This window comes from Sarcophilus harrisii, chromosome 1, assembly GCF_902635505.1.
Source record: "Sarcophilus harrisii chromosome 1, mSarHar1.11, whole genome shotgun sequence".
Lineage (NCBI taxonomy): Eukaryota > Metazoa > Chordata > Mammalia > Dasyuromorphia > Dasyuridae > Sarcophilus > Sarcophilus harrisii.
This window is the reverse complement of record NC_045426.1, coordinates 586,378,051-586,405,601: the sequence shown is the minus strand read 5'-3', so window position 1 is coordinate 586,405,601 and position 27,551 is coordinate 586,378,051. Positions and strand designations below refer to the sequence as shown.

General features: G+C 30.9%; 1 protein-coding gene across 40 annotated transcripts in view; it reads right to left on the bottom strand.

The window, feature by feature from the left end:
* Positions 1-27,551, bottom strand: part of RIMS2 (regulating synaptic membrane exocytosis 2) — a 775,594-nt gene that overhangs the window by 80,725 nt on the left and 667,318 nt on the right. For 22 of the 40 annotated variants that reach the window (XM_031947076.1, XM_031947077.1, XM_031947080.1 and 19 more), the window contains one exon: positions 5,103-5,344. The exons of 16 other annotated variants lie outside the window; for them this stretch is intronic. In XM_031947076.1, coding sequence (XP_031802936.1) covers positions 5,103-5,344 — 242 coding nt within the window. Of the gene's footprint in view, positions 1-5,102; positions 5,345-23,593; positions 23,734-27,551 lie in introns of those variants that run through there. 2 more of the 40 variants (XM_031947097.1, XM_031947098.1) reach the window with 2 other exon arrangements.

The following is a 27,551-nucleotide window of genomic DNA, read 5'->3' as shown; positions in this document are numbered from 1 at the left end:
TAAACTCCTTACAAAACTACTAAACAGAGATTTTAAAAACTGGCCAAACTGGTCAAAAACTGTTCAAAGTTGGGCTATACCAATATAATGAAAATGACAATAGTACTTTAATTTATATACATAGCTATACACTAAAGTTGTTTTGTAATTTTTATAAAGTTAGACAAAATAAAAACAAAATTCATATAGAAGAAAAAGACCTCTAGAATCTCAATAAAAACCAGTGGGGGGCAAAGTATGAACAAGGGAGACAAAAACATTATCTGGATTTCAAAATATATTATAAAGTAATAGCCAACAAAACTATTTTATTAATTAAAAAACAGAAAGATATATATAAGTGGGGCAGAAAAGATAAGATTACAAGCAGTATAAAATAGCATTATGTTTTAAGTCGAGCTGTATCTAATAAACTTTAGAATATAAATTGGTAGGGGAAGAATCCTCTTTTTTGACATGATTACTGAGAAAGCTAAAACACATTTTGGCAAAAATTATATTTAGCAAAACATTATTCCTTAAACAAGAAATTCATAATGTTTATGTGAACTTAATATAAAAGGTCATATAAGTCAACAAATGAATTTTTCACATCTCTATCCTAGTTATTTCTAGGGGGAAGATTATTAATTAAAATTAAAATATTTCCAAAATTTCAGTATATACTATGCAAATCTGCAAAAGATGAGAAAAGATGGGAAAAATTAATGATAGAGAGGCTGTGAGAAGACAGGTTCACTGATAAACTATTGTACTGTTCAAGTTAACTCTTCTGAGTAGCACTTTGGAATTATACAAAAAGGTGACAGAACTATTCACAGACTACTGATTCCACCATTAGATATACATTGTAAGAAAATCAAAGTCAATAGCATAAGAAAAGAGATTTAATATATACTAAAATATTTAAAATACCAGTTTTTGTAGTAGCAAATAACTGAGAATTAAGAAAAGATGAATATGAGAAATTTAGATTCAGAAAATTTTTTATAAATTGTTACTGAGTAAAATAAAAAGAAAATAATTTGCATAATGAGTAGTAAATTATAAATGGAAAAAAACTAAAACCATGTTGAATTGAAAAACTAATATGATAGTGAAAAATAAATAGCAAAAAAATCTTCCCTTTATGATAAAGAGATAGTAAACATTAAGATATGGATTCAAAATATTGTATACTTTGCAAGTTGGAGTCACTATATTAGAATGTTTTCATTATTTTTCTCTGTTACAAGGAAGTTTTTGTCCTGAAAGGAGTGTGTGTTGAAATGACTAAGCTATAAAGACAAAAGATATCAGTAAAATATGTTAAAATAAAAATCAGAAGATAAATTGATATTATATTTTCATTATTCCATGAAATTAATGGTATAGGAATATCATATTACTTTACTACTAAATTTTTTTGATAGCTTCTTATTTTCTCTAGGGTAAAATATAGGTGCTTCAATCTTGTATATAAAATCTTCCATAATCTGGCATCCTATTAAGACAGTCTTCTTTCATGTACTCTTTTTCATATACCCTTTAGGTTAAACTATCTTCTTGACTTATTTCTGAAAAAGAAAGTCCATTTCTTGCCCTTCTACAAATTGTTTTCCCTGTTTAGAATGAACTTTCCCCTTACAGAATCTTTAACTCGCTTAAAGCCTTACTCAAGAGACTCCCTTTCAACATAGACTCTGCTGTACTCTTGAAAGCATTCTGTATTTACTTGCTTGTACAAGTATACCATTTAATACACCAAGCATTTATTATGTCTTCAGTGTATATCAGAAACTGGAGATATTTTATGGGGCGACAAAGACAAAAATGAAACAGTTCTTTCCCTGAAAGAGCTTGTATTCTACAGGTAATAGTGGCTGGCATTTAAATATTCCTTTAAGTTTGAAATATCTACATCTATATGATATCTACACATACATATGTACATTATAAACACATATAATTTTATAGCTAAGGCTACCTTTTTAGGTAGGTACTATTATCCCCATTTTACAGATGAAGATACTGCAGCTTAACAGCAGGTTAAGTGACTTGGCAAGGATCACACATTTACTAAATGTCAGGGGTTCATCCTCTATCTATTACATTGCTTCCTCTTTGTTTCTCTTCCCACCTCCCGCTCCCACCTTGGCCCCACCAACTAGAAGGTAAGCTCCCTAAGCACAGGCCTTGTTTCATTTTTTGTTTTTTTATTGCCTGACATTACTTAATGCACTATCTTATACAAAATAGGCACTTAGTGAAAGTTTGTTGAATTAAAAATCAATTCCTTATCACCATGGAATAACAGTGTATCTAAAAAATTTGTAATGGAAAAAAATTTGAAGTAGATAACTACTAAAATAAATTCACATAAACTATGCCAAAAACTTCAATCTCAGAGTTGGAAAGAATCTCAAAGACCATCAAGTTCAATCCATACATATGTGAGAATTATATATACAACTTTGCTTAAAGATGTCTAGTACCTAAGAACCCATTACTTCTTGAAGCAGCACATTACTTTTTGGTATAGTTGAAAGTTTAAAAGTTTTGTGGGGTTTTTTTAATACTGAATTTGGATCCATATAGAAAATGTAAGAGGAATCTGTCCCAAATTTTTGCAGTCTTACTATGAGGAGATAGACTATATATCATTTCCACAAGAACATAATGAGAAGTTGCTGGCTAGTTTGCAAAGTTATTTTTAAAAAGGCAATGAAGCTAGTCTGGTATGATTTATTCTTGATGAAGCCATATTTGTTGTTTGGGACCACTGCTTCCTTTTACTCTTTACTAAGCATTCATTTAGTAGTATATTCAAAATTTTGCAAGGAATCAAAGTTAACTCTATTTTCATTTAGTTTGAAGAATCCATTCTCCTTTCTTTTTTGAAAATATGGACAATATTTGCCTTTTTCCAGTTGTGTTACCTCTATTCTCCTTTGATCTTTCAAATTTAATTGTTAGCACTCGTATTTGCCAATTCTTTTAGTCCCCTACTCGAGTGTTCAAAAAGCATTGATCATAGTGTTGTAAATTTAGAGCTGAAAAAGACCTTAGACGTAATTTACTCTAACTCCTTCATTTTACAGATGAAGAATGTAAGACTTAAGAAAGGGGAAATGACTTGCCCATTATCACAGAAATACTAAGGAGAAAAGTACCGATCAAATACTAGCTCCCTAAGTTACAAATTCAGTGTTTTTCCCATGGCACCATACTTCTAGCCTAGTGATCTGGGAAGGCAACATAAAGTGTGACTGATACTGGGAATGATCTCACTGTGAGTAGAAAAATGAAACAAAAATGTGTTTCTAATTGTGTAATGAAACAGAATTATTTACTACTAGGAAACTATGAAATTCTCAATCATATGGCAAGAAGAGTTTCACAGGTTTTCTTCCATGACTTATTAGCCATTCATCACAAAATGACAATTTTTTCTATGTATATATCATTCCCCCTTTTTCTGTAGAAATGGTATCTGTCTTCCTTTTGGTCACATAAACTCAAAAGTAAGCCCAGGGTCCAATCCATCTCATGCCTTGTACCTATTAATAGTGGCCCCCCACTTTCTAGCAAAAAGGAAGCTCAATAATCACTGGGCTCATTTGGCCAGTTTAACCAGTACCAGATTCCTGGCAATATAGCAACATTAGTTTCTCTTAGAGAGCTACATATGATAAATTTTTTTAGTTGCTTAATACTATAGTATTTCTGCTCTGAAACCTAATTAAAAACTGCTTTTAGACAAGTGACAAAAAACCCTCAATATTTTAAATAGAAAAATGCTAATTATATGATTTTCTTTGACATATGAGCAATTATATAAATCCATTCTTAAAAACTGAAATCTATGCTTATTTATGACCAATATAACTTGTAGTAGTTTCTATGATAATATAATTTAAACATAACATCAATTTTAATGAATCAAAATTGTATAAAAAACATAAGACTATAATGCATTTAAATATGTAAGTATATATTTATGTATATATATGTATATATACATGTGTATACACACACACACACACACACACACACACACATACAGTTTAGTGAATTGTTGACGAAATTTTTAAAAAAAAATAATAAAAATTCCAGAACATTATCAAATTCATTTCAGGTCATTCCAATTCCAAAATGTGTAAACATCTAATTATCAGTATCCTTTGTATCCTAAATTGATTGATTCTCTTAATCAAGATATTTTGTAGTAGGGAATTAGATTCCTTGCTTCTGTATATGAGCCCCAGTTTTCAAGAACAAATTAGTTTTAATCAGTTCCTATGATTTATTTACTCTAAACCAAACACTATATTACTTGCTTTTACTTGTTTGTTAAGTATAAAATATATTTCTTAATTATTAAGGGTTTTACACCTTAATTATTAGCCAACACCTTAATGAAAAAGACATTGTTTTGACTCACAAATGCTTTAATTGCCAACAACAGCCTTTCTGAGTAGGAGTATTGTCTGTAATTTATTGTAGCAGATGTGATTTGGAAGCTGGATATTGAAGTACCCCAAGATTTAAATATCCTGGCTGTTAGAAAACAAATCATTCCATCTTGTTTCTGGAGAATATTTCAGTATATACAGGAAAATAGAAGTTGTAGTAAAGAAAATGTATATTATTGACAAATGTTGCTAATTAACTGAAAAAAAAGACAAATGATCAATTATAGCTATGGAGTATGAAATATCTTCACGATAGAAGTCACAGAGAACAAATTATATTGGCATGTTCCTACATGCAAAAAAAAAATTTATACAAAGGATCACCCCCCCAAAAAAAGTAATCATGTACTCATATAAAACAAAATAACAGCACTTGTATTTATGCATTTATAGTTTCCTCACTTCAGGTTGGTTCCTGCCTGAGAAGAGAAAGATGGTTACATCATTTGTAACACATGGTAATCAAAATCAATAGTAGCCATATTCCACATTGAAACAGGTTCTTTCTTAACTGAAAAATAAAGTAATTGAAACTTCATCTTCACCCAAACACAGTTTTCTAGACATTATTAATCATATAAAATGACTCAGGACAACAATTTGCATTTGTGAATAACTTAAGTATGAATGTGGAAAAAAAATTCCTACCAGTTTGGCTGAGCTGGGATGTACTGCGGCTTTTTCGTGAGAGACCCACAATAGCTACCATTTTTGCCCCAATGCTGGAGCGCCGCTTTTTGCCACCGGTGCCCATGGTGCCCACTGCGGTATCAGATTGGCTGCCATCATTCTTCTCTATTGTGCACATGTCCCCACTGATGCTGGTGCTTTTAGTCATATTCTTTCCTGAGATGCCCATCTGTCTGCTTTGCATTTTGGATGTAAACACACTGTCAGTCGATGGATGGATAAATAGTGCAGACAGAGCAAAAAGGGAAAGACAGAAAAGGACAGGTTTCAGATGAAAAATTTGGAGTCTATTGCAGTGGTACAATTTACATAAAACTTTTTCTTAGATGTGATGACAATCTTCAACTATTATGGTACTGAATGTGCTTACAATTCAGAACCAATTTAAATAAAGCTAAGCAAAAATAAGCCCATATATTTTTCTAAAGTTTTTGCCTATGGGTTGATTTTTGCTGCTACAGGAAATATTAGTTTACAAAAAGAAAAAAATTCAGGGAATACTCTAAGAATATTTTCACCTGAATATACTTTTCTATAGCAATAAGCACACTCTAGAACAGTTATGCAAAGTAGGAAAGTCACTCTCCAAATATTATCTTTTTTAACTTTTCCTTGATTATTATGTATATAACACATTTGGAATAAGCCATTCATTTTAAGAAAACATTTTCTCAGGATATAAAGAATTTGATATAGTACTTTTAGAAACTACAACATTTAATTAATGATAAGTTTTCAAATTTTAACAAGATTTGAAATTTACATTGGTTTTGAATTGAATTGTAAGCACAATCATTTTCAGATGATTAGATTTCACATTTCTGAAAACCTTTGTTTTCTATATACATAAATTTAATTTGACAATATATAAGCACTAATTTCTTAAATTCATGTTGTAAAGTGCTGCCTGATGAGAATGTTAGAAAGTGACCATGAAGCTTATCATTGGAGAGTTGCTAACTAGATAGCCATTATTCAGTATCAATTTAGGAATTAGATTTCTTTAGGAATTAGAATTAAACTACTGATTATATAGAAATGGCCAGTTCTGAAGTCCAGAAACAGTACTGGGATTCCACTTTATTTCAGCAGGATAATTATAGGGAAAGAGGAGAGTTTAATCCAAACAATAAATTTGAAAGGCTTGTCAATGATTTCAGCCACTATAAAACTAATAGAACATTAAGAAGTTGGCTCCTGAAATGAAGATGACATCAGAATCTCATATATAGGACAAGGAAAGTTTTCCAAAATTCAATGGGTTTCTAAATACAAAGTTATTTTCTGATGTAGTCCCTCTCTGTATATATGTAGCTTTACGTACACACATATACCCATATACACACCACCCTAATTATATTTATATATGCATACATATATGTAAATACATATAATTAAGCTGTTAATTGATGTTATCAATATCACTTTGTTAATCCTAATAAAAACAACTACAAGGAGAAAATCACAAAAGGGTATGCATACACACATAAACACACACAAAAAGATTCATACATATGTGTATGCATGTATGCACATGTATGAAATCTTTGTAGTAGCTTAACAAGGTTTGATAAAAGGATTTTCATGACATATATCAATAATCGCAATTCTATTTACGTGGCTACATTTATGTGTATATATATATATATATATATATATATATATATATACACACACACAACAATATACATATATAATTAGAACTGCTGATTCATGTCATGAAAATCACTTTATTAACCGGTTAAGCCACTAGAAAGATTCATATATATGCATATATGGTCATTTGTATATACATGCATGTACACATGTGTCTGTAAATGTGTGTTGGGGGTATATAATATATGTGTGGAGTATATCAGCCATTTTTAATCATATCTGACTCTGCATGAATCCATTTGAGATTTTCTTAGCAGAGGTAGATACTAGAGTGAATTGCCATTTCTTTCTCCAGCTCATATTTTACAGATAAGGAAACTGAGGCAAACTGTTAAGTGACTTGTCCAGGATCACACAATTAGTAAATGTCTGATGACAAAATTAACCTGAGGAAGATGAATTTTCCTGATTCCATGTCCAAGAGTGCACTACCTAATCTGCTGTGAAGAGGTTTTCTCTTTAAATCTTTGTTGTTGTTGTTGTTACTGCTATAATATGGTAATTTTAAAAAAATTTCAAATTGGCTCTCTGTTCTACCAACAGAAATGGAAAACACATTATAGAAGTGGAGTAATTTGTAGCAATGCATAAGCTATGTGTTTACAAGCCTAATGATTTTGTAAATCTAGGAAGTTGACCCCTGAAATGAAGATGATATCAGAGTCTCATATATATATATATATATATATATATATATATATATATATATATATATATATATATATATCAAGGAAAGGTTTCCAAAATTCAAATGGGGTTTCTAAATTCAAAGTTATTCTTTGATGTAGTCCCTCTCTGTATATATGTAGTTTTATGTACACACATACACCCATATACACACCAGCCCTAATTATATTTATATATGCATACATATATGTGAATATATATATATATATAGTTAAGCTATTAATTCATGTTATCAATATCACTTTTTTAATCCTAGTAAAAACAACTATAAGGAGAAAGTCACTACAAGGGTATGCATTGTTGAAGTCAGATTGTGTCAGTATAATGATACAATATGAGCATCTGTGTCACTTTCATTAATTCCATTCTTTCACTGTACAGGGGCTGGAGATAAAGGAAGTCTTTGAACTAATTCTTATCTGAGAAATATAATTTAACTTCTCTAAGGAAAAAAAAAATAGCAAATGTCAATAACATCTAGTAACATACCTTTAAAACAATGTTGGTGAGATGAAGGCAAACCAACGTTTATGTAGTTTATTTTTTTTACCTTAAGAAATATTCTATTATACCAACACACAAAAAGATCATTGTCAATACTAATCATATTTTATTTATACTCTAAAAATAACTTGGGAACATGGGGTTTGGTTCTTTAGTGGAATATCATTGATCTCTCCAAAAAACTTCTAGTCACTAATCTTAAAACTAGAGAGATTTAGAAGTATTTGAAGCAGCAGAGAGTTCCCTGGAATGGAATTTTCTATGGGTATGGACAGGATATTTAGCTTGGCTTTAGCATTTAAAGTGCTCTCTATGTACCTTAATGCAGTATAATATAACCACAAACACAATAAAAATGAAAGTCAAGAATAAAAACTGGAAAACACCCCACATATTTTCATTTGGTTCTGTGACTATACTAAAGAATTGCTTTATGTGGGATTCTTATCCCCTTATCATTTATATTTAATAAATCAAATTAAAAGTCTTCAGACAGTACTGGAAATCAAAATTCATATATTCCTGTTATCGACACATGAGTATTTCTTCAAGCTAACAAAATATGCTATACACTGCTTATAAGTATTTTAAATATAAATTGGCCATGATAATAATAGTAATTAAATAACACCACATCTCCAAAAATAGAGAGGAGATAGTTTATCTGTCCATCCAACCAGGGTTAAAATGAAGTTAGGCACATAAAGAAAGAAAAAAAAGCCAAGTGAGTCTGGCATCTTTAGTTTTTAAGCATGTTTCAGATGTGTTCTTATAACTTGATTTTCTGAAATAATCTCAATTTTGATGAGATTTCCACTTCATACTTTTATACTGTAACTTTCTTGAAAATTAGGGGTTGTTTCATTCTTTATATTTATACCTCAAGAGCTCTGTATATAATATAAAATGTTTCTTCCCTTCTGGGATTTTAGTTTTTAATAGAGTCATAGGTTAGTCAGGAAATATACAATATCAATAAATCACAAGTATTTATTGAGTACCTTTTATATACTGTGTATCCCCTGACTAACCTATGACTCTATTAAAAAACAAAAATTCCAGAAGGGAAGAAGCATTTTATTACATATTAATTGAAAGTAAATTCATATTATTCTTACCTAAGATTATATTGGTATTACTACTTCTAGGCATTAAATCTGATTAAAAAATTCTTATCTGAAATTATAAAGACATTCTTTGTATTCTTGAATAACAAAATAATTTAGTATTTTCAATACTGATTTTTTTTGAGCATGACATAAAGAAGGTTTACAAAACAAGAATGTTCTTACTTCTTCTACAGGAAGAATAGATAAGAGCTTAACTAAATTGCTAGATAAGGAATAGGTTCAAGAGGAATGGTGCTATCTAAAAAGACCAATGTGGATATCAATTCACCGGCCAACTTAGGCTTTTAAAAGATATTTTTTAAAAGGCAGAAGAAAAGCTGATAAAGAAAGATAAATTCAAAAGAGTGGCAAAGTCATGTAATAATAAAAATTAATAATAATAATGAAATATGTCACTTTCAATATTTTATTTGATCCTCTCGAAAGCTTTGTGAAGTATAGTAATTATTCTAGGTATTATTTTTATGATCTTTAAAATTAGCTAAATGAGATTCAAAGAAATTAAGTGACTTGCCCATAGTCATAGAGATAGTAAACATCTGAGATAGAATTTTATTTCAATATTTCTGATATTTAAGTCATGTAGTCCCACTTTTAAGTTCATTTATCTGTTTAACTTTCATTCAATTTTATTTTATTTTGAGAGAATTTCAAATTCTCTCCCACATCCCTCTCTTTCCTCCATCTATTGATAACATAAGAGAAACAAAAACCATTACAAATATATAAATAATAAGCACTTTTTTTCATTAGTGATGTTCAAAAAAAGAAAAATAAACAAAGAGAAGAAAATGTTCTTTATTTTGTATTCTGGATACATTAGTTTTTTGTTGTACTCTTTCCACTACAATATATGAAAAGTATATTGACTAATATAGGTGAGAAGCTTACTGAATGCTAATATCAATTAAATGGTTTCTTAAAATGATACAGTAAAGAAAGGCATTATTTAAAGGCATGAAGTATGAACCTTTAGAGAGGTAGTCATTAAATCAGATTCACTTTGTCTAGAAACAAACTACCTTCCTACTTGATAAATAAGGAATATTGCCAGGTACTTCTCACATTTATTGTTGTTGTTTGTTCTTCGTTCTCAAAGAGGACCATGACATCAGGAAGGTGATGCCATGACATGAAAATAAACTGGATTTATGTAAGGGAGAGCTATCTTGAATAGCCATCTGGTTCCCCTCCAGTGCCATCTGAGTCCAGGGGCAAATGGAGATGGCCCTCAGAACTTTTCATGTGAATAAATCCAAGCCATTAGTAGCCATGTGAAAAATAATGTTCCAAATCATTAGTTTAGGAAACGCAAATTAAAGGAACTCTGATATAATGCTTTATTCCTGAGCATTAGGAATTAGCAAGGTTTACATAGAAAGAAAATAAAACATATTAAAGGGGCCAATAGAAAAGAGGTACTTTGGTGCACTGTTACTAGAGTTATAAAGTGTTTCAAGCATTTGTAAAAGAAATTTACAACTCTATCACAAAAGTTACTCAACTGCATACCTTCTGACATGATGATATCAATACTATGCCTATATCACAAAGAGAATAAAAAATAAAAAGAATCCATACATAAAGCATATTCATAGTAAACTTGTTTGTGGTGGAAAACAATTAAAAACTAAGGGGTTGGGTGCCCATAGATTGAGGGAATAGCTTGATAAATTATAGTATATCAATGTAATAAAATACTTTTGTGCTGTATCAAATGACAAAGGAATAGTTTCAGAAAAAGCTAGAAAGAGATATAAGGGCTGATATAAAGGAATGTAAATGTAGGGAACAATTTATACAATTAATCAAAACACTAAAAAGGAATAACTTCCGAATATTTAAGAATTCTGATCAAGTGACCAAATGTAAGTTTAAAAAATTGATGATAAAGAATGTTATCTACTTTCTGATAGAGAGATGATGGATGGACTTAATGTTCAGAATAATATATATATATATATATATATATATATATATATATATATATATATGAATGACATGGCCAAAGTATAGGGTTTTTTTTTTTTTTTGGCTTATTTAGATATTATAAGGGTTTTGCTATATTTTTATGTGAACCTTTTTGTGTCATGTGTCCTTTTCTGAGTCTGGTGGAGTACACAGATTAAATCTAATAATGCTTTTAAAATGCATAAAATACATAGCATTACAAAAGAACCTAATTATATTGAAACGTAGTCATCAAATTAACAAAAACTTTTGGTCCCCAGGCTAAAAAATCTTGATATAAATATTGGAAGATTCAGAGATGTGTATTTCAACTTATTTCATATATCTATATCTATATCTATATATATAAAACTTTCTATAAAATAACTCTATTGAACTCAATTATGCTGCCTTTATAGATAGGAAATTCCTTATCAAGAGATATGGGTGGCAATCAGAAATTTTATGAGTTGAACTAGATAGCCCTTACAACCCCTTTTTATTCAGAGGCTCTTGCACAACTTTGGGGAGTGAGTTAGAATCAAGAAAAATAAGTTTTAAATTTCCAAGTCATGACTAGCAAAATCTTGATATAGTTAACAGAAACAGAAAAGTCTAGAAGTAAAGCAGGTTTTGCTGAAAATATACTAAGGTTGGTTTATGACAGTTTGAATTGGAAATGTGAGGGAAAATTATTGGTGGAATAGTATAGTGGAGATAGGATTCTGGAATTTGGTAGAAAGGTCAAGGATACAGACTAGGAATCATTTTAAGTCCTTCATTTTTACTTTGTTTCCCTGCTGTCTGGCATACAATAAATGTTTAATAATTTCTTACTGAATGAATGAATCCCTCTTAATGTCACAATTGAATTTATAGAATATCACCAAAAATGAGCAAGCCAGAGAGAGAGAGAGAGAAGACAATGTTCTTCTTGATTATTTCAATAGGCTAAAGATATAGGGTGAATTTCTGCCTACAAAACATAAAATACTTATTGGATATAACACATTGTTAGTAAGATGAGCTCAGACAATTGATTGACAATTTTTTTTACAATGTTTTATTCATGATACTCTAATATTTTTTGGCTTCAGAAAGACATTGCAATTATGTTTCATGATGAATTTTTTTAAAGGCTAAAAACATATGGGGCAGCTAGGTGGCACAGTGGTTACAGCACCACCCCTGAAGTCAGGATGACCTGAGTTCAAATATGGTCTCAGGCACTTAACACTTCCTAGCTGTGTGACTCTAGGCAAGTCACTTAATCCCAGTTGCCTCAGGAAAAAAAGATTAAAAACATGTATATTTTTTCCAGTATAGATAACCAATCAATGGTTTCTAAATATGAAGTTTCATTCTAAAAAGGAAACGTAAACTATTAAGACATTTAAGTAAATTGAATACTAACTATAATATTAAGCAGATGAGATATAATTTCATAAGTCATAAAATAATATACAATTTCAAGTTTATGAAACTAGCATTAGTTAATAAAACCTATTCTAAAAGTACTACATTTCACAAAATCTTCAACAAAAAACTCTAGATCCTGTCACTGAGATAGAATGCTTATTTAGTATATATTATATATATACTAGATAGTATGCTTATATTTAATCTGGGATAAAATTTGTAATTGGATTTGACCCTAGAACAATGGTGCCTTGTATAAAATAGATCTTTAATAATTTTTTGATAAATTATGAAAATAATTTGAAATACAAGATAAAAATTTATCAAATACAAATGACAGCACAATAAAACAAAATCAGTACTTTGTTGCAAGTGAATCCAACTCACTATTTTATAAAAAGATGAAATGATCTAGCTTAAAAAGTTAACTTCCCTTTCTAGTAGATGTACAAAATGATGAAAAATTACATGTTTCACCCTGAATATATAATAAGTATTTTAGGATATGTATATGCATGTATTTATTAATGCCCACAGTTATTTAGAAAATTAATGAATTGTATTGGCTCTGCTATTGAAAAAGCTGATTTAGTTTAAAACTATTTCTAACATTTAAACAAAGTTAAAGTTATATTAAAGAAATTGATGGTTCAAGAAATATAACTTCACAAGTATTCATTTCTTAGCAAGCATTTATTGTGTTTAATATTAATGGTTCCTGAAATAATAGTCCATTTCTTATGACCCTTATATCTTCCCTACTTGGGAACTGATTCAGTGTGCATTTCTACTAATCCAATTTCTTTAGCTCAAAGTTTTATTTTTTGTGAAAATGCAAATAGCCTTCAGAAGCAATATGAATAAATAATTCATTAAAGTGCTTATTGTGTACAGAGCACAGTGCTATGGTAACTCTAATCAAAGACAATTTTTGATGTATGATAGAAAAAGCATGAAGGCTCTGGGTATATGGACAGGGTCATGTGAGGGGCTGATGCTAAATGTGAAGATTATGAAGACAAAAACAACTTGCCTAGGATAGATACTAGAATTAAGTTTGTCTCATATTTTCATGACATAATTCTAATATAAACAGGCACAACCAAAGGTCTAACAAAAATAAACAAAGGCTTAATTAATATGATAATTTTCCTTGTTAGTCAAACAATGGATGTATAAAAGATTTCATTGGCAGGATTGGAATACTATATAAATATTAAGTGTTGTGTCTTTTGATGATTGCAATGGCATATGGCAGTGATATATTGTTAATAACTAAAATAGATTCTGATAACCCTATATTTGAATTAAAGATTTTACTGCTTAGGTATAGGTAAATATAGGTAAATGCAAAAATGTATTTTCACTGTTTGATGCACTTGTTAAGATTATGAGGGGACTGTAGAGAATGTGGGACAATAGGTACAATAGTGAGTGATGGATGAAGTGTGAACTAGCCCAATCATTTTGGACAACAATTTGGAGCTGTAGTCAAAGGGCTATAAAATAAAATGCAAATCCTTTTACCCAGTACTACCACCAGTATATTTGTATCCCAAAAATATTAAAGAAAAATAAAGGGTTCATATGTACAAAAATATTTATAGCAAATTTTTTGTGGTAGCAAAGAATTGGAAATTAGGACTGTCCAACAAGCGGCAATTGACTGAACAAATTATGGTACATGATTGTGAAGGAATGTTATTGTAATATAAGAAACAATGAAGATGGTTTTTGAAAAACCTGAGAAACTTATATAAACTGATGAAAAGTGAAGAGAGCAGAACTAGGAGAACAATATAAACAGTAATAATATTGCAATAATAGCAGATTTTGAAAGACTTAGCAATTATAATCATTACAGTAATCGACAACAATTCCAAAAAATTCATGATGAAAAAACACTGTCCAATTCAAATGTAAGGAATCCTAGTGAGTCTCAGCAATGTCTTTTATGTAACTTTTTGCTGAGAACATAATGCGCTTGCAGTTATCTGATAGAATGACAGGTAGCATAGGAAGGAATGGCCACCCTCTCTGTGTATTGATTATAAGTTTCCTTTATTGCTGACCTGTGTTTGCCTTAAAAGCTCAGCTATTTCCCTGAGTAAATGCAGTCATCCTAAAGGAATGAACAAATATTCTCCTTGATGGGTCCCTTGAGATGGAGCACCTTGTACCTGGAAGGCTGTTTTATCTCAAGAGTCATTATTAAAGGAAAATAATTAGCACAGTGCCTTCTTTGTTCTCAATCTAGAAAAACGCCTTAGTGGGAAAGGGACTTTGAGAATTTCATCCAGGAGGGAATGTACTCTCTGCTTGGGACACTTTTCCCCATCTGAGACCCTGAATGGCTGTGACTAGGGATTCTCCCAGCCAAGAAACTCAGGTATTGGTGCTTCCTTGGAGTGGTGATGATGTATGTTATAGGTTATTATTTTTTTGATTATTTCTTTTATTATTGTGATGATCACTATGTTTGTTGATTATGTATTACTTTTATGCTATAAATTTCCTCTTTCCTTATGTCTAGTTTGAATCAAGGTTCTGAGCAATAACAAATTTGTACCTACCCTCTTAAGTATGTGCCTGCTGAGTGTGAATTTTGAGCCTAGATTAACCTTGCATCCAGACAGATTTCAAGGACTTTGAATGCAAATTGAAGCATATTTTTCCTTTTATCTTTATTTTTTTTAAAAAAAGCTACATGGTCAATGTGAAAATAAATTTTGCATTATTTCACATGTACAATGCATGTGATATATATATATATATATATATATATATATACACACACACACACATATATATATATATATATATATGTATATATATATATTTTTTTTGCCTTATCAGTGGATGGAGAAAGGGATCAATTTGTAACATCAGAGAATAGAAGTAAATGACAAAGAAAAAATGTTACAAAGATAGAAATGGCAAGATTTAGAGACCGACTGGATAAAAAAGTGATAAAACCAAGATTGTGTGCATGGATAACTGGGAGATGGTGATAGCCTTGAGAGCAAAAGAAAAGTTAGGAAGGATGAAAGTTTTACAGAAAAAGATAATAAGTTCAGTTTTGGATGTTAAGGTTACGATATCTATGGGACATCTACCTCAAATGTCAATTAAACTGGTGGAGATGAAAGATTAGAAGTGGAAAGATTAGGACCTCAAGTAGATCTGAAAGTTATCTGCATAGAGACTGGAACTGAAATCACAGGAGCTTATGAGATCATCAAATAAAATTTTACAGAGAGAGAAGATGGCCCAGAGATAAAGACTTTTAGGAACGTTTGGGTATGACTTGGATGAAAATCTAGAAAAGGACACATAGAAGGAGTTAAGCAAATAGGAGGATAACCATTAGAGAACACACAAAAATTTTAAAAAAGAAAATAATACCAAGTTGATGAAGATGAAATATAATGCCAGAGAAATGGAGGAAGACAGAGATTAGTTTTTTTTTTTTTTTTTATTTTTATGGTGAAGAATTTGGACTACTGGCTGAACAGGATCCATGTCCAGCCCTTAGACAGCTGAATGGGACTCTTGTTTCAAAATGTCCAGGACTCAGAAAGTAATTCTGGAGACTTTTATAGGGCTCCAGCTATCAGGGAAACAAAGGCAAGGAGGAGAGGCAGAGCACTGAGTGAGTGTAAATTCCAGGAAAGGACCATAACTTTTTAATTCTGACAAGTTTGGGGTCAAGAAGATGGTCGAGCAGGGGACAGGAGTCTGAGGAAGAAAATAACTGCATTTGAGATAAGCCATCTGTAGTTTTATGACTCATTGGAATGTGAGAGTGATTCTCCAATTCTTCTTCGAGGCCCCACTGGAACAAGGAAGGGTGGTGGTGGTCACCAAGGAAACTGAGGCAGAACAATTCAGGGAAACAAGGCAGGGAAACTGAAGTATTTCAGATCTATATAATTAAAGACTAACGGAAGATAAAGAAGGAACATGATTGAGATAATATCACTAGGTTTGATAATTAAGGGATCATTATGAATTTTGGAATGAACAATTTTAATTGAATGCTGAGATAGGAAGCTAGACTAAAAACATTCCCAGAGAGAGTAAGAGGAAATGAAGTGAAAGCACCTTTTGTTGGAGTGTGTGTTTTTTTAAGAAGTTTAGCCAAAAGAAAGAAGGTATAGAAAAATAGTGAGTATGGATAGATAAAATGAGGCTGTTTTTGTGGGTTGAACAGACATGAAAATGTTTGAGTGCACTTGGGAAGCAGCCAGTAGATGGGAAACAGCTGAAGATTTAGTGAAAGAGTACAAGTAAATAAACGGGCAGTTAGGTTGAGCAGTGGATAGAGTACAAAGCTTGAATTAGGAAAACTTATCTTCATGAATTCAAATCTGGCTTCTTTTACTTACTAGCTGTGTGACCTTGGGCAAGTGACTTAACCCTGTTTGCCTCAGTTTCCTCATTTGAAATATGAGCTGGAGAAAGAAATGGAAAATCACTTCAGTTTCTCTGCCAAGAAAAATCCAAATGAGATCACAAAGAGTTAGACAGGATTGAAATGAATGAATGACAAATGGAATAATACAGGGGACAATTTGCTGAAGAAGATAGAAAGGAATAAAGTCATATGTATAGAAAAGGATTTGTCTTATAAAGGAAAAATTTGACCTCTTTGTGTAAAGGGATAGTAGAAATACTGAAAGAAACCATTAGAGTGATGTGAGATGTGGAACTGAAAAAGTATTCTGTGAATAGCGTCATTTTTTTTCAAAGAAATATGAAGTCTCATAATTTCTTATTAAATCAGCCACTACTTCAACTCTTACTCTTACATCCTACTATATCTGTTGCTGCTGCTACTTTTACTAAAATTTCATAAAGTTTTGGAGAGTTTTCCTTCAAATTCTGTGCAATGTTTTAAATTATGACATCAATAACTTAAAACTTTTCTTAGAAATTTTACCTTTAAAAGTATAATGTTCAGAATTTTAAAATTTATGAATATAAAATAATATATAATGATTCATTTAGATAGAATGTAACACTTCAAAAAAGAATATTTTGACAGGTATTAGTCAATATTCCCCAATGACATTCTATTCAGAAATTTCATGTTGTAGAAATGACCATAGGATCCTAAAGATTATTTCAACTCTACCAGGTCTCACCAACCTAGAAAGAATTTGTATATTGGTATGAAAATGAAATGAGGATCACACTAAATAAATTCAGAGAAGACTGACTACGAGATTATTTTGGGGTATGGGATATTCTAAAACTCTTCAGTAAAATTCAGAAAGAGCAACTGCATATAAAATGCAATCATAATTTTTCTAAAATATTGATCTAGCAAATGAATATGCTAATCTTCCAAATAAAATATTTATTTTCTCTTAGCCAAGGAAAATACTTTTGCTACTTAAATGAAAATGTCATATAAATGCTAAGATATTTTTATTTTGCATACTTAGTTTAACAATTTCCAGTTCCTACAGCACTCTTAGTGATGTCAGTTCCCATAAATTTGATGGCTGATTAATCTATGTATCAACTCTAATATCTCTCCTAAGTTCTGTCACAAACATCCAGCTATAAATTAGACATTTCAAAAATGCACTAGGCATCAGCTGTTGGGGTACAAATGTAAAAGTGAAACAATTCCTGCCTACAAGGAGCTTACATTCTATTTGAGAAATACATAAACAATTAAATATGAACTATGCACAGAGTTATACATAGTAATTTCAAGAAGAAAAGAGCACTACCAATTGGGGAATCAAGAAAGGTCTTGAAAACAACTGAGGAACTGATGAGCTTTGAAAGAAGCTAAGGATACTACAAAACTAAAATGAGGAGAGCATGCATTCCAAATACAAAAGACCATCTATACTCTTAGAAAAGTAGAATGTGGAATTCCTATAAAGGACACAGCTAATAGGGCAGGTTGAATAGAACAAAGAATATGGGGGAAATGATATGAAATAAGATTGGAAAGGTTTATGACAGTCAGATTAAGGAATGGTTTAAATGACAAGCAAAGGAGCCCTGGCAAAAGGAAATGACAGAAGAATATTTTTAGTAAGAGATAATGTGATGAGTTCTGATTTAGGAATATCAATCTTGCTGCTTTGTGGAGGGCAGAATAGAGAATTACATTCTTTTTTAAAGTAAGAATAATCACACAACTACACTAACATCAATTGAAGTGAAATGTGATGAAAGGCTCATCTAGCAAAGATGTGTTATAAAGGTAAAGAAAAGGATGTATGGGAGAAATATTGTGGTAATAGATTTGTCACGAGTAAGCAACTACTAAACAGTAGAGGTTTTAGGGAAAAAGAAAAATCAAAGGTGACTTTCAGGTTTGCAAATCTGAATGACTTGAAAGATGGTCATAGTCTCAACTGATAAAGGAATGTTTGGTCAATGGATGGATTTTTCTCAGAGGAAATAAAATGAGTTCTGATTTGAAGATGGTGCTTTTGTATCATCAAAGTAGGAATGGAAAGCAGGCAAGATGGTAGTATAGGATTAAAATTCAGAACAGAGAAGAGATGAATCTACAGATTTGGAAGTTATCTAAATATAGATGACAATTTTCATAGAGATAATAATTGAACATGAACAATAATTGAAATGAATAATTGAACACTTGAGAGATGACATTACATGAGAAACAGATATAATGTAGACAACAGAAGAGGACTCAACAGAAATATCCTCCATGTAACATTTTGCTGTAACCATGGTAAATAATTTTAACACCTGAAATTTAAAATGTTTTTCTTCTACCAAATTCTATTCTTTAGAGAAATCAAAAAAATAATCTGCATAACAAGATAGAATATTTTCATTTTTAGAACAAATAAATGACAAATAATTGAACTTAAATTATTGCTTTAAAATATCCCTTGAATTGCAAGGTCATTAACTTAGAATTAGGATATCAAGGGATGTTTAGAGGGAGAACATGATTGGCCTTTATCTTTGATGTCTACTCCATTTCTATACTATATCTATACTATTTCCCTAACAGGCCGTCACCCATAAATTTATCAGTTCGTTGTAATTTCTTTGTGTATGACTCTTCATGACCTCGTGGACCATATTGTAATTGGAATTTCTTGGCAAAGATACTAGAGTAGCTTTCCATTTCCTTCTCCAGTGGATTAAGAAAAACAGATAAGTGACTTGCCTAGGACCACAAAGCTACTAAGTGTCTGAGGCTGATTTTGAACTTAGGTCTTTCCGACCCAAGATCCAGGACTTTATGTAGTGAGCTACATAGCTGCTTCAAATCAAGGTCTCCTATCTCCCTAGGATCTTCAATTCATAGTAGAAGTTTTTAACATGGGGTCCATGAATTTTAGAAATATATATTTTGATGATGGATTTCAATAAAATAGATTTCCTTTGTAATCATTTATATATATATATATATATATATATATATATACATTTTAACATTATATATGATCATATATAAATGCACATATACAAACACACAAAACATATATAATGCATATGTATTTTATATACATACATACACACAAATACATCTATATATATATATATATGAATTTTAAATATCTATAAACATTACTTTGAGAAAGAGATGCATTGGCTACGTTATACTGCCAAAGGGCTCCATAACACACAAAAAAAGATTAAGAATTCCTCACTTGGAGGAAATTCTAGAAGTTTAAAAAAAGTATATTTCAGACTAACAAAAAAGCTAATTATGAATTGAATTGGAATTTTATATCACTTGATTTTTAAACATAGTAGAACATGTAAGTGATACAGTAAATAGATATTAGACTGGCAGAATTGGGTGAAAATTCAATCTCAGTCATAAGTTCTGTGAGTCTGAGTAAGTTACTTCATGTCTGTCTGCCTTAATTTCCTAATTTGAAAAATAGGGATAATGTTAACATTTGCGTTCCAGGGTTGTTATGAAGATAAAATGAGATATTTGTAAAATGCTATTTATTTAGCTATGTGTTTTCCCTCATTTAATATTCTAGGACTGCTTTTTATTTTCAGTGAACTATGATTAGGTAAAAAGACATATGCTCACTTAGCTAATCTTTATAACTTCATAAACTTTGATCATATTTCTACTTATTCTTCAAATTTCCAAATATAAGAATACTATTTTTAGAAGGTAGGATATAGCTATCCTCAAAAAGCTGTCTTTTCATTCCTGTATTATATCAACTGCTCTTTTCTGATTTTTAGTAGCATACCTTTTTTTCATTTTTCAACAATATTACTTATTTTGGTTCTCTAATCTCAAATGAAGATAAGACATATAATTAATGATCATTTTTATGACATCGTTGTAATAATGACAATTCAGTTCAGGTTTACATGTTCACATTAAGCTTTATAAAGTACTTTAATGATAAAAATTCTGTAACACAGAAGTCAAATTACAAATTCTTTTATTGCAAATAGAGAGTGGAGATGTGAAATCACTAAATGCAGATGACAAATTTAAATATTGGCAGAAAAAGGAAATGGGAAAATAGATTAGTTTAAGATGAAGCTGAAAAAAAGTTTGTTATCTTTTTTAAGGCTAGGGGTGAGTTAAAGAAGTTTGTTGGCAAAAGGTATTAGAATCATTGTATTTCAGAGGGAGATGAGACATAAGGAGTTATCTAGTTCAACCCACATCTGAATAATTCCTTTATATGGCATGCCTCAATAATAATCAATTTCATTTTTTTTTGTTTTGTTTTTTTTCTTTGTCATTTTCTTAATGACCTTCAGTGAAGAGAAACTCATTATCATCCAAAGTGGCCCACTTTACTTTGGATAGATCTAATTGTTAGGAAATTTGTCTTTACAACAATTATAAATTTGCTTCTTTGTAAATTTCATCCATTGTTACCATTGTTTTGTCCTCTGGGGCCAAGCAAAGCAAGCCTATTTCCATTTCTACACAGCAGTCCTTAAAATGCTTGAAGTCAGCTATCATATCCTTCACTAATGTTACATATCTTCAGTTCCATGAAATGATAATTTTTGTCTTTAACCCCAGGACCTTTATCATTTTAGTTGCTCTCCACTTATCAATCCCCTTCCTAAAAATTGGTACTTGTTCTATAAGTTCTTACTAGGATCATACAGAGAGAACTAATGGCTCCTTAGTCCTACACACTTGTTTTTCTTACAGCAGCCTAAATTTTCAGCCTACATCTTCACTGATGTGCCAAACACTTGACTCTTATTAAACATGATCAATTAACCTTACATTTTTAAAGTTAAATTGTTGCTATCTAGCTATGTCTCATCATTAACTTGTTTTAGTGCAAGGACCACCTTGTTGACATTCTAGATCCCTCCAACTATTGGTACTCTCCAATATCATTCTAGATATCTTGGATTTACTAGATAGATTTCTTTCTTAAGGATCATACCTTAAACCAAATTACTCTGGTTCTTATTGATTAGCCAAGGAAAGGTTCTAGGATATGCCCCACTTAGTCATTGTTTGTGCCCAGTTGGCCCCAGAATGAATGTAAATAGCAATTATAGCAAATGTGCGCCAGAAATCCTGAAGTTCTTTCCATCCCAAGTTGATTTTTCTTTTTGATTAAATAAAAAGGCCATATTTTGCCTCATTTCTTTCTACTTAGCCTTAGTCAATGAATGGGTGATTATATGAGTCAAACTGAAAACAGCAAAAGACCTTAGCTTAAAAAGGTTGTCTCCCAGTACATCCAGGGCCATTTCCAGTCAATCTGATCTATCTCTGACCACTGAACCCAGATGATTCCTGAAATTCCTAAGGCCCATGATTTTGCACAGTCTTCTCATTTAAATCATGGCATCCCCTCCCTGATGTCATGTCATCCTTGAGAATGAAGGAAAAACAACAATTTATTCCAGATATACATGAATATATGTGTATATGTGTTTGTTATTGCCCTTATAAGATGTAAGATTCTTAAGAGAGGGAGTCACATTTTTGTCTTTTATTTCCCAATATCATATTAGGTGTCTGGCATACTAGGTGTCACAATCACATAAATACCTATTGATGGATTTACTGTGAAATGGTGAATCTCAGTATGATATTATTTATCCCCACTGAATTTCATTTTATTGTATTTGGCCCTGTATTCTGATATCTATATCTATATCTATATCTATTTAATCTTGACAATCTTCCATTTTTTATAAGAATAGTATAATAGTCTTTGCCAAACTTGATCAACCATGTTTATAGCATTCCTTTCATTTTTCAGTTTAGTTAACTTGTTTTTTAAAATAAGATTAATCCAGCATGATATTTTTGATAAAGGCTTACTGGTTTATTTCATTTTTTAGGTGCACACTAAGCAATTTTTAAACTATACATTCTAGGATTTTGTCAAAAATTTAAGTCAAGCTTACTGGCCTATAGTTTTTAGATGCTATTTGCCTTACATTTTTCCACATGAGGACATTTGTTCTTTTCCAATCTTGTGCTACTCTTCAGGTAGTCCACAATATTTTAGAGATGTCTAATAAAACTTAGCAATCATACCTAACAGTTCTTTTATTTTTCTGGGATGAAGTTCATCTGGATTAAGTGATTTGAACTGATTGAGAACAGCTTTAAATAATCTCTCACTTTTCTTTAACTTTTTTTGCCCTATACGTTCAGATCTAAAAATAATTTTAACTTTTAGAGAGAAGAGAAATAAAGTATGAATTGAATACCTCAGACTTCTCTCTGTTACCAGTTCTTATCATTGTATCTACAAAGAGTAGCAATCTTCTTTCTTTTTTGATCTTAATCTTAATTACAATATAGTTTTAAAAACAAATTTTTGATTACTTAGTTTTCTTACCATTTTTTTGCTTCTTCTGAATGTTACAATTTCTAACATTATTCTTATGAGTCTATATCAATCTTTTTTTTATTCATCCTCTGTTAATTGGTTATATTTGTTTTTATCCCAACTTTTGTGCATTTAAAAGAAAAATCTAAGCTGATTGATAAGTTAAAAGAAAAGATCCAGTGAAGAGTGAGGGATTGTACATATTTAGTAATTAAGAAAATGATTAATGAAACATGGTTCTTGAGGAGGTGGAAAAGGATAGGATCAAGAATAGAGATGCAGTGATTACCTTGGAAAGGAAGAAGTCTCTCCATTTTACTAGTAGAGTTTGTTCATAGGATCAGAGAACTGTTAAAAAAAAGGAGACTTTTTCTCTTAGACTTTCTTCAAATAAAGTTTTTTTCCTATTGTCCTATCAAAATAAAAATTTGCTTTTCTAAAGTTGATTTAATTTTTTTTTGCTAAATTCTTTCCTTTTTTTTTTTAGATTCCTAAGTGTGATCACTTTATAATCATGGCTTGTGGATAAAATCATCAGGTTTCTTCTACCTTCACTATTTAACATCAATCAATAAAAAAGACCTTTGTTTTAATTGATTCATTTACTTTTTCAACTAAGAAATTGTTTTCAAAAACACTTGGTAAATCTTATACTTGCTCTATGTTTTTTTTTTTTCCTCTCAGGCAAAAAGTGTTTTTCACTTTGGGCAATACTACATTATATTCCAAAAATATTCCATAATTTTTTTTGGTAATGTGCTAGGATACTTACTATTCTTAAAGAAATTCTGAGATGTCCTTTTAAGAAGTGAATAATAACATCACATAAGAGTAGAGAAAATACTAGTTTGGAGGCAGAAGATTTGGTTTGATTTCCTAGCTCTACTAGTAACCAAATAGGTGACAGGTTAACCTCTTTGGATCTGATTCCAAGTCCACAAAATGGGTATGATGGTGTGTCTGAAATCAGTTTCCTCCTAAGCAACTCAAAATATACTTGTATTTTTGCAACTAGATATATAGATAGATAAAACAAAAATAAAAGCCTGCAGTACCATATTGGGTTTTCTAATAGAGGCAATATAACATGATGGAGAGAGTATTGGTTACCCACTCAGTAGGCATTTATTTAAGCTTCTAATCTGTTCCAAGCACTAAGCTAAGCACTAGGGACAGAAAGAAAGGAAAAAAACAGTCCCTGCTCTCAAGGAACTTAGTCTAATACTATTAGAATCAGTGAATTTGGATATCCACTGACATACATTAAGTGTTTGACAATGCTTGTTGACAACCTGACCTGTTTGACCTGGAGGAAAGTGTTTCTATGTACCTCAAGCAACTCTGTCAAATGTAGCAACTAGGTCACAAGTTACAATCTATGTTGAAAGATATTCCTATACTAGAAGCTCTCCAACTCCTCAAACCCTTCAAATATATACTGTACTTCTTAGAGATGTGCCTATATGTCAGATTAATCAACATTTCTAATCACCAACAGACTATGGTACAAAAGACAAACTGAAATAACTAGAGATTTCTCCACATGTTGAGAACATGACAAATTTCTCAAATGTTATTGTCTGATTCTTTTTTGATTTCATCTTCAGTAACTTTCTTTGTTGTATTTCTCTTTTTTTATAGGTCTTATGTATATAACAAAAAGACAAAATCTCAGCATTGGTACTTCAGAAGTGATCTAATTCAACCCATCAACAATTCTCAAATCTCCTCTATGTCACCCCAACAATCATCCAATCGCTATTTGAAATACTCATCGGGAACCTAACATCTTGTCTATTATACTTACAATGATTTTAATTGGGAAATCTGTTCTAAAAAGTTTTAATTGAGAAATCTGTTCAAACACACAAAATCTGCTTTCAATCAACAGTTTTCACCTCTTTACTTTGTTTCTTCTCTGAGGATCAAGTGGAGCAAATGTAAAATTTTCCCCACATGTCAACTCTTGAAATATTTAAAGACAACTATGATGTCTTGGTCAAGAAATGACTATCTTCCTTTTTAACTTTCCTTAATTCCAAGTTTTAAAGGGAAAGCATCAAATTACACAGTATTTCTCAAATGAAGATTATATAGTAACAAAATGATGACAAAGTTATAGTATAATAAAATGTCATAACATTCTCCAAGATAAATTTAAGCTATAACAAAATATTTCAAACTCCTGGGATGGTAATTTTCACTTACATAAAACTGTGTTTCCAAATAAATAAAAATCATGGAAAATTATGGATATCTAACAACAATCATTGCACCAAGTGTATACCACATGGTAGGCATTATGTTAAGTTCTATGATACCAAGACAAAAATAAAACAGTTTGTATCCTCAGGTAGTACATATTCTAACCAAATATAAATTGTAAATATGTTATTTTGTAGAAAAAAACATACTTCTTTCTTTTTAAAAATGAATACTAACCAAGTCTAAATAATAAAAATTTATTTCTGTGTATGGCCTAAAAACACTGTACCTTTAATTTAGAGCATCATTTTCAGAACAAAATGTTCTATTTTATGCATACAATTTTTCCATTGCAACTCTCTTATATTTGAAGTTTGGCATTAGATTCCAGTCTTCCAACTCACCAAAATTTTGGTTTCACCTGTCAACATTTTTTCAGCATCCATAGACTCTTAATCTGTTTCCAGACATTTTGTTATTGTTTTTGTTCTGGTAAGGCAGCTAAATCTATTTATACTACATTTGTATTTTCCTCATTGCAAATATAGACAAAAACTTTTCTGGAAATTATTGATCATTTATGTCATCCAGAGAAAAAAATAAAAAGTGTACTAACTTCCTCTGATTTCTTTTACATTCTTTCCTGAATGAAGGCTATATAGACAGGACTATTACTATGTTTAGCAAGGGCATTTTACCATAAGATTTACCCTTTGACATATAAAACAAATTCCCCCTTTTTGTTATTGTTATTCTTCAAAATTTCTTAATTCTAGTAATAAATTTATCCAAAATTACATTGAAGTGCTATTTAAATGTCTTCATTGACTTGGCTTTACAATGCACATCAGTCTTCTCTCTCTCTTCCCCCCTTCTTTTTTTCCTCAGTCAGTAGGCATTTATTTAAGCATCTAAACATCTAATATGTTCCAGGCACTATGCTAAACACTAGGGATAGAAAGAAAGGAAAAAAGACAGTCCCTGCTCTCAAGGAACTCAGTCTAATACTTATAGAATCAATGGCTTTAAATAGTGAGTAAGACATACATTAAGTGTTTGACAATACTTGTTGACTACCTGACCTGTTTGACCTAGAGTTTGATCCACTATGGTAGCTGGCTGCCTGTACTCTGTAATATCAAATTTTAAATTATCTGGGCATCATTTTCCATCCATCACTTCTTTATTCCAGTCTTAAAACATGGTCTTTCTTGAAAACATTAATCCATGTAATTGTGTCAATCCCATTCTTCTATCTCTTATAAGTAGTTTGCAAATTAGATAATTTTCTTTTCTTTTTCACTGATTTTCAACTCTTTTCCAGCTGCTTTCAAATAGGACCCATTCTTTCCCAACCTTAAAAAAATGTTTCACTTATTCCACCCATCCCGCAAATTATTATCTGATTTTTTTCTCCCTATTACAGACAAACTAGAGAAATCTCTTTAAGCTTGTTGCCTTTAACTCTGTTCAATACAACAAGCATTTATTAAGTCTTTTTTATGTGGTGAGCACCTTGTTAAGATGTCAGGAGGCAGAGGTGAGGAGTGAGAACATTTCAGGCATGGAGAAATATCTAACAAAGGCACAAAGGTAGGAAATTGAATGCTTTGTTTGAGGAACAAGGAAGCTAGTTTAGGTGAATCATAAAGTTTTGAAAAGTAGCTTGAAAAATAAAATGTGTAGGTTGTGGAACTTGTGTTAGTGGGAAAATGATGTGGCATCCTCAAAAGAAATAAGAAAATTAGTAAGAAATGTTGAGGAGAAACCCTTGAAATCTGGCTTTGTTCCCATCACTCAATGTGAACTATTCTCTCTAAGGTCAAACTTGATTTATTAATTGCTAAATCCAATGGCCTTTTCTCACTTCTAGACATCATAATATATGACTGTTAACATCCTCTCCTAAATATTCTTTCCTCCCTCAGCTTTTGGATACTATTCTGTTGTTATTTGTTTCTTGTTTTTCTATACCCATTTTTCTCAATTCTTTGCAAAAATATATTTCTTCACTGTTTATTCTTAAGTGTTAAGGTACTTTC